Source organism: Onychostruthus taczanowskii, unplaced genomic scaffold, assembly GCF_017590055.1.
Source record: "Onychostruthus taczanowskii isolate IOZ18803 unplaced genomic scaffold, ASM1759005v1 scaffold52, whole genome shotgun sequence".
NCBI classification, from domain to species: domain Eukaryota; kingdom Metazoa; phylum Chordata; class Aves; order Passeriformes; family Passeridae; genus Onychostruthus; species Onychostruthus taczanowskii.
The window spans coordinates 946,541-960,851 of NW_024502791.1; the positions used below are offsets into that span (position 1 = coordinate 946,541).

General features: G+C 39.6%; 1 protein-coding gene across 1 annotated transcript in view; it reads left to right on the forward strand.

The window, feature by feature from the left end:
* The first annotated feature begins 79 nt into the window (after positions 1-79).
* BNC2 (basonuclin 2) overlaps positions 80-14,311 on the forward strand; it is a 324,625-nt gene continuing 310,393 nt past the window's right edge. The window contains exon 1 of the mRNA XM_041416559.1: positions 80-113. Within this exon, the coding sequence (XP_041272493.1) occupies positions 102-113 (12 nt within the window). The 5' untranslated portion in view covers positions 80-101. The remainder of the gene's footprint in view (positions 114-14,311) is intronic.

The following is a 14,311-nucleotide window of genomic DNA, read 5'->3' on the forward strand; positions in this document are numbered from 1 at the left end:
TCCCCAGGAAAAAAAAAAAAATCCCACCCTTTTACAAAATATTTCCTCAGATCCCACACCGAGCAGCAGCCGCCGCCGCCGCCGCCGAGCCCTGGGAGCTGATGGAGCAATGGGTGGGAAGCGGGAAACCGGCACCACGAGCAAAAACTTTGCCTAACTTTTCCCTTCCTTTCTAACCCTCTTCCCCTCCGGCTCCTTACCCCCTCCTCTGGGCTATGCTCCATTTTCCGCCGTCTCTCTGCCCCCTCTCAGCCCTCCCTCCAGCTTTCTTTCGCATTGCCGCCTTCCCTCTCGCTCGCTCCAGCAGCGCCTGGAGCCGATAAGGAAGAGGAGAAGCAGCGGGAGGGACTGCAGCCGCTCGAGGAGCAGCAGGGCGGAGGACGGGAAGGCGAAAGGGGGCAGAGGAGGCAGAGGCGCGGCAGCCCCGCGCGGCGCCGCCGGCCGCCCTCGCCACAAAGTTGGCGGCGGTCGCTGGGTGTTTTTGACAGCTGGGCGCGGGCGGCCTCTGCCGCGGCCCCCGGGCCCCCGCCTGGCACAGAAAGTTTGCGGGGGAGGGAGCAGGCAGAGGGAAGGGGAAAGAGCAGTCGGGGGTGTGTGTGTGTGAAAAAAATAACCCTCTCGGCCTCCCTGCCTGCCGCCCTCGCCCAGAGCGCGGGGTTAGAAAGAAGCGGCGCTGCCCTCTCGGACCCGCTCGCAGCCTCCCCCCGCCACCTCCCCTTCCCCAGCCAAAGATCCCAACAACAACAAACCAACCTGTGGAGGCTCTGACCCGAACCTGGGTCCCTCCTCCCATCACTTCCAGCTCTCCGCTGAAAGCTCTTTCTCTTTCTTTCTCCCTACTCCTCGGGCTGAACTTTGGGGGCTGAAGTTTCGAGAGTCAGAGATAGAGTGTGGGGGGGGCGGGGAGGGGAGAGAAAGACACTGTCGCTGCTGCTTCAGCTGCTGCTTTTCTTTTTTTTTTTTTCTTTTTTCTTTCTTTTTTTTTTTTTTTTTTTTTTTTTTCCTTTCTTTTTCTGTGTGTGTTAGTTAGTGGTGCGGGATTTTGTTTTGTTTTGGTGTTTTATTTATTTCTTATTCTTTTTAAGGGGGAAAGTGTTTTTTTTTTAAATCTCCATTTTTAGTTCAAATCACCTTGGGGGGGGGAGGGGGGGTGGTGGGAAGGAGAAAGGGAAGGGGGGAAAGGGAGAGAGTGTATTGCTGAGAGCCCAGAGCTAAAAGGAAGGGTGCAGGCACTGCCGCTGAGAGGAGATCGAGAGACAGGGGGTGCACTTGACAACCAGCATGCAGAGATGGTAAGAAGTTTCCAGCAGCCTTTCGTTTTCATTCTAGCCTTTACTTTGGTTTGATTTGATTAATAAATGGTGCAGTAACACAAGCAGCCCTGCTTGCTATCGGTGTGTTTCAGCCTTCAAAGAAACAAGCAGCCAGGCAAGGCGAAGTAGGGAGATAATAAATAAATCAGCTTTGTGCTGCGTGGACTGGGGGAAAACAAATGTCTAAGAGGTTGCGCTAAACTTTAAGTGAGTTTGGGGGGTTGAAATGGGATGGCCACATGGTTTTTTCCTCCTCCTTCCTTTCACTAAAGATGAGGAGTTAGTGTAAAAAAAGTGTTTGCGGATGGATGGAGGGAGGGAGGGAGAGTGAAGGTGGAGTGGGGTTGAGTCGGACGTACGGTGCTCTGATCTATTTTGGCCACCACCTTCTGCTCGGAAATGAGTACGGTTTGCACACAATGCAGAGGTAACCTTTGAGAGCGGGAAGGAGCTCTGTGTTCGCGTGTGAAACATCGCCTGCGGCAGGGAGACAGGGGTGTAAATCCACCTTCCCTCCGAAACTCTTTTCTTGTGCATGTGCTTGCAGTTTGCACTTCTCCAATCAGCGACTGCTAACAGAACTTGGAGAGTTATGCTGATGCCCTAACTGTAAAGGGGAAGGGGGAGCCCCTCAAAAACCAACTTTGAGCAAGGTTTTACTGCTTATTTCATGTGCTGTGTACATGCACGTCTCCTTTACAGTAAGGGTTTTGCAAAGCAGGGTTTGGGCTTTTAATTTAAAAATTAAAAGTCGAAGTGGCATTCATTTGACTGAAGTCCGTTTGTCTTGGTTGTGATTTGAGGACGGGTTATGCAGCTGGGAAAGACAAGCTCATTTAAGCCGTGTCTACACTTAGCATGCAGAATGATAACTGTTCACCTAAACACATGGGTCGACCTCAGCTGAACGGTGATCATCCCATATTCAATGAAGTAGTATGTTTCCAATCGCTGTTTGACTACTGCTCTGCTTTCAGTCAGCTTTTGTCACCTCACTCCAGGGATGTTATAGAGCTGTCTTGTGTGCCTTTAATGTACACATGCATATGTACGTGCAGACACACAAGTGTGCATATATATCTATATCTCTATCTTCTTATATACGTGTATGCTTCTGCGTGCATACGTGTATGTATGTGTGTATATACAGTACTCAAACTATAGATAGAGAATGTCTGTGTGAATGGAGTTTACGATGGAAGGTTTGTGTTTTTCCCTTCTCTCCGTAACATGACATGTCTTGTTCCAGTGATCAAAGCCACGATTGGAGTGTAGGAGATGCAACTGTCAAATGTAGACAACAAGGGAAAAAAAAAAAGGAAAAAAAAAAAGAAAAAAGGAGGGGGGAAAAAAGCAGCATATGCCCAGGACTGTGGTTACAGTAACACTGACAGAAATTAAAGTGGTTTTGAAAGCAGCATGCGATTTATGATGGTTCCCATTTACCCTAGAGTCAAGCTGTTGTAAAATTGATGCACAAAAGACATCATGTAGTAATCTGGTGTACCCAGGATTAAAGTGGCAATGAGTGTCTTTTTTGTGTGTCTGACGATTAAAATTATTTGAAGCTATTTTTAAAGTATGAAATCAAAGCAGAATATTACTTATTTCTTAATCTGTATGTAGTAGTTGTTTAAATACTTTTTAGTGGAAGTGGGTTTATATTTCTCACTATATTCCATTTTCCCCTCTGTATTATAACCCATTTCCATAGACAAATTATAAAATGAGTAGCATTTTTGTCGTAGTTTCAGAGTACAATTGTTCACAGTTTAATTACTGAGTTCATTTCAGACAGTAATATTTAATAAGCCTGACCAGCATATCTGCACAAGAATACCAAGTTCCTGCAAAAGTATGTGGAACTTTCTTTGCCCTTAAAAATGGCAGGATTTTTTAATCTGAAATTTAATGGGGCATATGTGCTCTCTGATACACTGTAGTTTCATTTTAAACTGTCTAGTATTAATAAGCCAACTGTGTATGTTCTGCTTTAAAATCCTAAAGCATGTGAATTTTAAAGCTTGCAAAATATTTTAAATGACTCATCTTTACCTGATCTACATGTAGAAAAGCTTCAGTGTAAATGATAAACTATTTGTTATGAGCAAATTTTGAAACTCCCTTTAAGGTTTGGGATTGTGAAAATGTTTCTTAAGCACACATCTTGCACTTGTAATAGAAAGACCCTGCCTTGGTGTTGTGATAAGGCACGAAATGATGACACAGACACTACTGCTCTCGAGGGGAACAAAAAAGAAGAACTTTATTTTCTGTTTCGAACATTTATAGTTTTCCAAAGGTGACAATGGATTGGAGGGTTACAGTGCCACCTCTCCAATGCCACTGGACAGACCAAGGGTCCATCAATTCTCTCCACCTCCATGAAAGAATGCGAAACATAGGTTATTTACAGAACTGTGTGTGAGAAAGTTTGTTGAAAGAATGTAAACATCAGAAGGCTTAACAAAGTCTTACAAAATCAGGGCGACACCTTGGTACACTGTTTTGTAAAAAAATACAACAGTGTGACATTTTAGGGAAAAAAAAAAAACTTTTATGAGCAGATCTGTGCCTTTAATCGTGTTACATTTTTATTTTTGAGGCATTTGAGAAAGACAAGTATGCAATTGCAGTAAGCAAAGTAAAGAGACAAAAGCAGAGATGGCTCTTGCTATATTAAAATGTAAATGTTACAGTTTGAATTTTCTAGTGAGTTTTTGAGTTCAGTGCTTTACATAACATTTTGTCCTAATCTTGCTTGCTGTCAGAGATGTTTCATGGTTGTGCAATTGCTGCAGTCAAGAATGCCAATTTGCATTCCAGGAGTGTCATTTGATTACTTTTATCTACACAGCTCGAAGACCAGCCCAGACCTCTCATTTCATCTTGCCATGTCACGAGTCAGTGCTGTGTCCTCTTTTCAAAAATCTGCCTGATTTAGACAAGAAAGAAAAGTACTTTCATGTTGCAGCCGCAGTCCCCTGCTAACTTGTCAGCAGCAGGATGTGATTCACTTGGGCCCAGAAGAATGGTACAGAGATGAGGGTTAGGCGGTTCAATAAGCCTATGGACAGGTAGTGTGTGGCATCCCAAGAGAGCTTAAGTTAATGAAGAACAGGTCTGCTTAGTTCTTCATACTATGACCTGGTGCTGTCCCCACAGTTTTCTCATTTGATCTTTCCCAGCAAATTGATCTTTTCTAGTACTTTTTTGCCTTCCAAGTTAGTCCTTGTGGGACTGAAATTAGCAGAGCAACTTAAGTTGGATAATACAGCTGTTCAGAAAAGAAGAAATTGGACACTAGCTCATAGAGGGGGGAGGGGAAAGTAAGCTATTCTTTCTGTTGTTACTGAGAATTCCTTTTATTTTTAATACTACAGTTTTATTTTCAAAAACTTCACAATGATCTTATTACTTTGGAACTTTGCTTTCTCATTTAATAAAGTTTGTACCGATGGTCCATTGCACACTGCATTAAATGTGTATCATTTAAAAAAAAACAAACATGCTTGCAGCATAGACTGCAGGTTTGCTTTGGTGTTTGTCAGTTGAACTTGCTTGTTAGAAATTATTTGCTAGTCTGTAATGAGGCTTTTACAGTTGTTGTAAGACATTTTAAATATCAATTGCACATGCCAACTACATTATTTATAGCCTGCTAAATAACTGTAATTCTGTAGTATCCAATACTGAAATGTAGTGGAGATTAAACAATAAAAGCCATTACAAATGGTATGTGTAAATATTATGGCAGGTGAAAATACAGTCAGCAAATTACCACTGGCATTACTGGTTTTCTGGAAAACCAGTGTATGCCAACAGATTGATTTTAACTAACATTCTGTACTTAAAATCTGGCATCTAAATGGGGCTATAGTATTATCTGTCAGGTTTCTTTACATGATTTTGCACTTGGTAATTGGAAGGTGGAATGGAGGTGTGTTTGTCTGTGTGGGTATGTGTGTGTGTTTTTCAATGCATACATGGCTAGGTTGTCAAACAATGTAAGATTTCAAACCAGAATTTGGTAAATAAAGTGTAAGTTGGAAATGATTAAGAGGGTCTTTAGTATGCTGCACAAGAGTAAGCAGTATTTAACTTTCTGTATTTCACAGCAGATGTTCTCACATACAATCCACATCCTTTCAAGTTGCAGAATTAAAAACACTGAATGGAAACAAGAACATGTATTATGTAAGGGAAATACTGCTCTCACTTTCTCTCAGTATTGCTTTTGAAAATGGAAAGGAACTGTAAAGGATCATTGGTCAGTTAAGCTCCTCTGGAGAGCTAGAGGGAGCTTCTGGATTTTATTAGATATGCCATAGGTAAGAAAAAGGGGAAAAATATTCTGAATAAGGGAAGGCTGATTACTACCTTTTTTTTTTTTTTTTTTTTTTTTTTTTTTTTTTTTTTTTTTTTTTTTTTTTTTTTTTTTTCCCCCAGAGCCAAAGGTCTAGAAATTAGACTTTGAGGTGGCTTTATTCTGTGTTATGTATCTGTGTATGTCAGTAGGATTTGTGGCTGACTGCAGATCTTGTGAATTTCAAACAAAGCAGAAATGACCAACAGCAAAGCAATTACATTAAAACAAGTCCAAGTAAAACATTGGATTTTGTACAAAAACCAAATTTATTTTTCTTTCGTCTCAGAGATGGGCGTTTCTGGCAGTGTCCCTTTCCCTTTTGCACTTTGGACACTGTCACTAGAATGTGAAGTCTTTTCATCGCTCAATGTTGTTTAATGAGAGTCCTGACTCTCAGTCTGCAGGTTTGCACAGAACTTCTTATTTAGTGATTTAATTTGATTTAATGTTTACTATTAGTATGCATTAGGAAAAAAAATGTACATATCTGGAAATACACAAGGTTCCTCATAAAATACAAAACAAATAGAGTACATCTGCCATTTTGGAAATATGTGTCACTTCCTAATCTAGCCAGGAATTTTTACTTAATTTAGAAGAATAGTATTTAATTTGCCTTAATAAAAAGCATCTGTTTAAACCTTGTATTCTGTGTCAGTTTCATCCCACCTAAATTCTGACATATCTTTTCTAAAAATGCATTGATCATAATTGATGCTTAGTATTCATATGGCAGCTTTTATAAGTATTACTTTGGACAAACTTATTTATCTTTTCAGTAAATTATATTATCCAGTGAGATAAAGTACCAGATTTGTCTCCTTTATCTCTCATACAGTAGCTCTCTTTATGTGCTGTGCTAGTAAAACCCTTTATTTGTTGATTATTAGAATCTTAGTACACTTAGGAGTTCAGCTGTAATTTAATGTGGTTTTTCAAAGAGGTTCTCTCATTTAGAATTTTCCCATAATACTCTCACCACACATTATAAATATGTATATTTTATACTCCAGATAGATACGTAAATACATTTTTTATTCCAGGTAAATCAAGGATTTTGAGAGAATTCTTTTCATCTGCAGAATCTATTTCAGTACTTTTCTCTTGAAATATTTTATGTAAAAAAAGCTCACACAAATTCAGGTAACAATCAGATTTGCTTCTGATTTCTTACTTTCGAGAGTTCTTTCTTTTTCTTTAATTTTTTTTAAATGTCCTACTATGTACGTAAATCACATTTTTGTAGAAAACAATAAAAAGCTAGAGAAGTTTTAAAACCACACCGGGCATTGCAATTATTTTTTCATTATGAAAAGCAGAATGTTCATAATGCTGATCTGTAAGTCACGAGCCAAGTGAAATCAAAATGCCATAAGTTAACCACTGAAGTTTTTAAGTCACCATGGTCTGGTGCACTGTCTGGAAGTTCAGCTATGTTTTCGGAGAGTATTGCAGTTGGTTAGGTCTACCAATCTGCTGCATATAAAACTGTAGAAGCTAGGCCTGTCAGAAAATCTTCAGCTATGGGAAGTTTTAAAGGCTATGCAAAGCATATTAATAACTGTTATCAGCTGTAAAAGAAACTGGGTGTATGTACAACACCCGTCATGCTGTCAGCTGGAATTACACTGAATTAGTGTTGCAACTTTATTATATTTGTCAAATATGTATTATTTTGGAAATTTTCATTTGTGCTCCTAGTCAATGCTCTTTACTGTTAAATACAAATATGTAACAGCAAACAAAAAACATTTTTCCCTCTTTGTGACCTGACATTTGCCAAAGTGCCCCATGCTGAAATTTCTTTTCAGTATCTTTTTTTTTCTTCCAAAGCCAGACATGTACCCAGACACAAAAGCCTCTGTGTATAGCAAGCTGTTTTAAATATTGTGACTTGACGATGTGCTGTCCTTTCTCGGCTTGAGCCAAGGATCTCTGCTCAGTGTCTGTGGATTACCAAGTCCCTTCTTTATTGTACCTCTTGTCAGCTATTCCTATTCATTTAACCTTTCATTAGTGTCTGTGCAGCTTCACTGTCTGGAAAGGCAAGGAGAAACCTAAAGGCCTACTGTCACAGTTATTAGATTTCTCGGTTACATCCCAGCAACCATAAAGGAGTAAGAGTCAACACTATTGTCATGCATGCTGCTGTCCTGGGGTGTAACTCTTCTGTGCATGTCAAGGACATGTGCCACATGTTGATAATGCATCCCGGAGATAAATGCACAACATGGGGGATGAACCAAGGCTGGCACTAATGAGCTTTGTAGGAGTTATTGCAAAGACAAACAGTTGTGAAGGAATTTCTCTTAAAACGTTAAAGAGATGGATTTGCACTAAGTGTTGGGCTTGCTTGCAAGGTACTTGTCAATCATGTTATTTTCATTTAAGTGCCATTTACCAAAAAAAAAAAAAAAAGTTTTCTATGATTTAAAAATGTGTTGCTTTTCACTTTTTTAAGTTGCCAGGCTAAAGTGTACTTGAAATTACTTTCAATAATACACCTTATGACTGTGGTTTCTACTTACTTGTTTTTGGATCAAAACCTGCAAATCTGTCACATTACTTGAAAAAAAAAATTGCAAATACTAATTGCAGTGTATTTTGAAATATTCCTCCTAGTAAACTCAAAATTTCAATCTTGATTTTGTAAAAGCATTGTCATGGTCTTTTCTGAGGCATAAATTTGGCTGAGAATATCTAGGTTCATCTAAGTAGTTTATTTTACATTTGCTACCTAAAGAGCCAAAATTACTAGCTGTGACACAAGTTCCTCATTCTGCTGAAGCATGCCCTCCCTTTAGTCCAGTGCCATGTTCAATACATTTTGATTCTGAAGTGTCTGGAGGCCCATCTTACCCTGTTAACCTAATCTAACTGAACTCTGAGCTCTCAGCTTATATAATAGCAAAAAATGCATGCTTATTCCTGGCTTCCCCAGAGTTGAACTTTTAGAATGCATTTTAGTTATATTTTTATCAGTAGCATTATAACAATATTATGTATAATTTCATATGACTTTTATAAGGAGATTTTGGTGAAATCAAAATTAATCCTATAGATTTATAGTTCAGTTACAATTTTAATAATTCTTTGTTGTGTGTAGAACATTAGGGTCTCATATTGCTCCTATTCACAGCAAGGTTGGAAGTGGGAGTACAGCCACTGAAAGTAGTGGAGTTAAAGTTTTAGGAATCTGTTGAATAAAGTGTAGTCACCTCCTTTGCACTTTTCATAGCATGCTAAGAGGATCTTGAAGATTATAAATCTAGTGGTCTATAGGAAAATTCTTTAAAACGTCCTTATTTCAGATAAACATTTTAGATTAACATAATCTGAAAGTATGAGAGGTTATAGTATATTAATAGGAATTCTGTGCTTTCTAGTTTTGATATTAAAAAAGTAAAGCCTGACTGCACCGTTTGCTTTAATTCAGAACATAGAATCCAGAGTGACCATCAGTATAATAGCTTATTGTAGAACAAGTGCATCCAAAGAAAAATATGTTCAAGAGAAAATTCAGCAAAAATAGTATTTTTATTTTTCTTGTTCAAACACTGGAAACATTTGTAATGCTGATACTTAATTCCACTTTCATGAAATTAGAAGAGAAGCTTTTGTATTTTGTGATTTGAATTTGACAAATATTTAAATGACAAAAATCTTGAGACATGATCTGGAACAAATATAAAAGTGCCCTTAGTTTAAAAGATCCTTTCATTACTAGACTGATTTTAGCTTTGATGAGTCTAAAACTTACTACATGGTTTCCAAATCAAAGATGAAAGGGCCAGTTAGGAATCAAAAAAATTTTCCTGTTGAAATGTAGCGTTTGACATTTAGAAGGATGTGCTCAGCATGATAAACCACATCTCTTTTCTGTAACTAGCCTGGTGACTTTTTTTTGCAATAAAACTGCTTTGAAAGTGAATTGAGGTATAATAAATTTAACATAAATTAATTTGGAACCCCTGATTAGTGCCATTTTTGAACTAAGGGAAATATTTTCTTGAAAGTGATTTTTTACCCTTTACTGTTAAGGCATGTAAAATTTCATTGCTAAGCAATTGCTTTTGTAGTTGTTTTGATAGACTCTTACTGGCCTAACTCCATTGACTTTGTTATGGCAGTGTGCCAGTTTTATTAAAGATGGGTTTTTTTATTCATCTCACTGTGCAGTTGCAGGTATATTACTAAAACTAATCCAATGGGCATATACCCCATCTGTATGTTTGAAAAGTTATTATTATGGATAGTAATTTATAGTCTACAGAGCAATTGAGCAGTGTTTTTATACTGCTCTGATGCCAATTATATGCTTCTAAAAGTCTACTGATAATATTTAGCTCTCCAGAATGAGATTCTGTACAGAATCCTAGAGAGCATTTTGGAAAGTGTTTTGCTGTTCTGATAGTGATGCAAAGAATTGGGGGGAAAAAAGCAAATACTGTGTAAGTAAAAGTGGAAACTTTCGACTTTTCTGCTAGGCTATGACTGTATTTCAGTTAGCAGCTGTCTTTTGAGCCAGCTTTTGAAGATACCTTGTTTCTGATATTGCGTGAAATATGCCTGATCAAAATAAATGACACTACAAGCCAGTTGGCTAAGTGATTATATAAGCAATGTGGAGAGGCTGAGTAATTTATGTTTTTCAGTACACAAACTGGCATTAAGATTTTCCTCTCACTTTCATGGAAATACTAAAAAGCAATGTGTAAAATCATGTACATTATATAACTAAAAGCTTCTAAGTGAATTTAAGTCTAAGCTAATGTCATTCATATGGTAAGACAGAAAGAAAGTGAAGTAGGTACACAAAGTAATACCAGATAAGTGATGTGTGATTTAAAGGTTTCTATTAGTTTACTTAAACTATGCTTATTTATTAACTTTTGCCATTGGAAAGTAGGTTACAATCTTCTCTACCTCCTCTTATCTACATGTAACTCATACTAGTTTGTATATCAGTTTGTGTATCAATTTTTATTTTATTTATCAGCTGGTATACTTAAGGGATTTGTGATATCAAATGATTCTTCATAAGCAAGAATTTCTTCAGTTTCTGAGCAGACGCTTTTGCAATGATGGGGTCAGTTTGACAGTAGCAGGGATGGGTGTGATCTATTGGTTCTTTGTAATTTGGCTTGGGGGTTAGAAAATGGGAAGAAACTGTTCTCTGTCTCCTGTAGATTGATGGACAGCCTTTGTGAATACTCTAGTAGTGGTCTTTTAAAAATAAGAGATGAATAATAGGCTCTGTGATGCTGGTGACAGCAGGGAAGGAGGTGGGTGAGACTGATAACATAATGCTAGAAGAACCTGTCAGGCTTCTATCTCTGGTCACCCTAGCAGCAGGACAAGAGGCTTGTGTCTTTCCAACTGTGCACAACTTTCCTGTTCTCACATGTTACTTGTATGTGGAATTTAATGATACTTTTCCTGCTAAATGATTCACAGATGTGGGAAGTATGGTGGGATGAGTTTTGTATAATTTGTGAGTTCCATGCAGTATTTGGAAGCCTCTAGGCTCTATAGAGGATTTGTGAGTCTGTTAGATAAACCTGTGGAACACAGAGGCAGTCTTCCCATTGTCAAACATGGAGAGTCAAAAAAAAAACACTCTTCTCATGTAGCAGTTGCCACACTCACGAAGAATCTAATTACAGTAGATCAAACAGTTGAAAGAGAGAAACTCTCTGAGTGGTGGAGTGAAGGGAGCTACTCTTGTCCTCACCTTTTATAGAGTTAAGTCTCAAGAATGTGAAGGATACAGCTATTCAGACTTCAGTTTTATTCAGTCAGTTTTTAGGATTGTTTTTGCTCCTGTTATGGAAAGTTTATAACAAAGGAACACACATTTAGCTCATAACAAGCAAAATCATAAAATCACAGAATTGTTTGGGTTGGAAGGGACTCTGAAGTTTTCTAGTTCCAACCTTTCCCCCCCACCCAACATGGGCAGGAACACCTCTCAGTAGACCAGATTGCTCAAAACCCCATCCAACCTGGCCTTGAACACTTTCAGGGGTAGGACATCCACAAATTGCCAAGCTGTTCCAGTGCCTCACTACTCTTACAGTAAAGAATTTCACTTTAATACCTAATCTAAACCTTTCATTTAGAAGCCATTCCTCTAACATTTCTTTGTGAGAAGTCTCTCTCAATCTTTCTTGTAAGCTCCCTTCAGGTATTGGAAGGCCACAATTAGGTGGTGCCTTGTCTTCCCCAGGCTGATCTATCCTAATTCTATCAGCCTTTCTTCATAGGAGAGATGCTCCATCCTTATAATGAAGGGCCTCGTTGGCCCTTCTCTGGACATGCTCCAACAGCTGCGGTCCAACATGTCCATACTGTGCTGGGACCCCAGAGCTGGATGCAGCTCTGCAGGTGGGGCCTCAGCAGAGCAGAGGGGCAGAATCCCCTCTCTGGCCCTGCTGGCCATGCTGCATTGGCTGCAGCCCAGAATACAACTGGTTTCTTGGAATACAAGCACACATTGCTAGTTTATGTCCATCTTTTCTTCCATAGTCACTCTCCTCAAGGCTGCTCTCTTTCCTTAATTCTCCAGCCTGTTTTCGTACCAGGGCTTGCCCTGATCCAGGTGCAGCACTTTGCTCTTGCTGAACCTCATGAGATCGCCATTGACTTGTTCCTTGAGCTTGTCCAGGACCCTCTGCTTGTTATCTTGGCCTTCAGGTGCATCAATCACACCACTTGACTTGGTATCATCATCAAACTTGCTGGCGATGCACCCGATTCCCCTGTGTGTGCCATTGATTGAAATCATTGATTTAGTGAATGAAGACATTAAATAACACTGGTCCCAGTACAGTCTCTTGAGGGACACCACTTGTCACTGGTGTCCATTGGAATGCTGAGCCATTGACCACTACCCTCTGAATGCAATCATCCACCTTATTCACCTTATCCACTCTATCCACCAAACGGTCCATCCACCAAATCCGTATCTCTTCAATTTACGGAAAAGGATACTGTGGGAAATAGTGTCAGAGGCCTTATTACATCCATTGGTCTTCCCTTGTGCAATGATGCAGTCAACCCAGCGCCACTGGGTTGGTCAGGCAAGATTTCCCCTTGATGGAGTAGTGCAGGTTATCTTGAAAATCACCTTCCTGTGCTCCATGTGCCTTAGCAGAGCTTCTGGACTGATCTGTTCCATGATCTTCCCAGGCAGAGAGGGAAGATGACAGGTCAGGCATTGCCAGGGTCCTCCTTTCTGGACTTTAAACATGGGTTCAATGTTTTGCCCTTCCTAGTCACCTGAGACTTCCTCTGACTGTCGTGACTTTTCAGATATGTAGAGTGGCTCAGAAACTGCATCAGTCAATTTCCTCATCACTATGGGATATGTTTCATCAGGTCCTATAGAATTGTGCATGATTGTGTTCCTCAGATGGTCACAAACCTGATCTTCTCTTGCAGAGGGAGGATCTTTGCTCCCACGTCCCTCTTGTGAGATCCATTCACTCAAGAAGTGTAAGAAGAGAGGTTGCCAGTAAAGACTTGAGGCAAAAAGTTGTTGAGCATCTCAGCCTTCTCCTCATCCATTGCTACCAGTTTTCCAGCTTGCTTATCAGAATGAGTATACCTGCTTTGACCTTCCCATTCTGGTTAAAATACCTGTAGAAGCCTTTGTGATTCTTCATGTGCCTGGCCAAGGAGAGCTGCACTTTTGCCTCAGTCTTCTTTACCCCGTCTCTACAACTAGGAAGCACCCAAGTGCTCTTCCCAGGAAGAAGACCTGTTCCTGCCTCACTGCCACTGCATTTCCTTCCTGCCCTTTCATTTGATCAAGCTTTCCCTATTCTGCCATACCATCTCTTGCCTTCTTTGTCTGAATTCTTGTTCCTGGGGATTGCTAGGTCTTATGCTCTGTGAAAGACTTTAATAAAGATCTGCCAGCTCTGTTCTGCATCCTTGTCCCTGAGGGAAGTTTGCCAGAGGGTCCAGTAATGGGATTCATTCCCACCAAGTTTCAGGAATGGCATCTTGGTCATAACTTTCTAGCAGCACAGTGGCTTCCAGCTTCTCCTGTTTGCTGCCCATAATGCACGCATTGGCGTGGAGGCACTTGAGCAGGATTGTTGTCCAAGTAAGAACACCCCTAAATTTCTTTGAGATATTTCCCTGGTGTCTCCCTTTTGCTTGTTACTGCCTTAGAAATTCCTGTCTCATCTCCTTAAGACTCCCAAGTGTGTTCCAGTGTGGCTAGCACATTTCAGACTCATTGACAGAGGGCCCTGCTAGTACTAGATATGTATGTTTCTTTGTTTTGCATATTGAAATAATGATTTTGATTTGATGTTTAAATTTAATGCAAATTTATTTCAAAAAGCAGTTTAATACTTTGTTATAAACTGACTGGTGGCCAGTATAGAAAGATGAGCTGCAGATGGAGTGGAAGGAAAAACGTTCAGAAATTCTGCTGCAACTGTCCTCTTTTGTGTGTGTATGTATGTATCGATACAATACATTATGGTAATTGGATACACAGTGTTTCCTTATAAATTCATTATGTATATAAATATACACAAAAAATACATACCTATACTCATATAGATTGTATGCACGCAGTACATATATGCATTCAGATATTCCCCCCACGTCT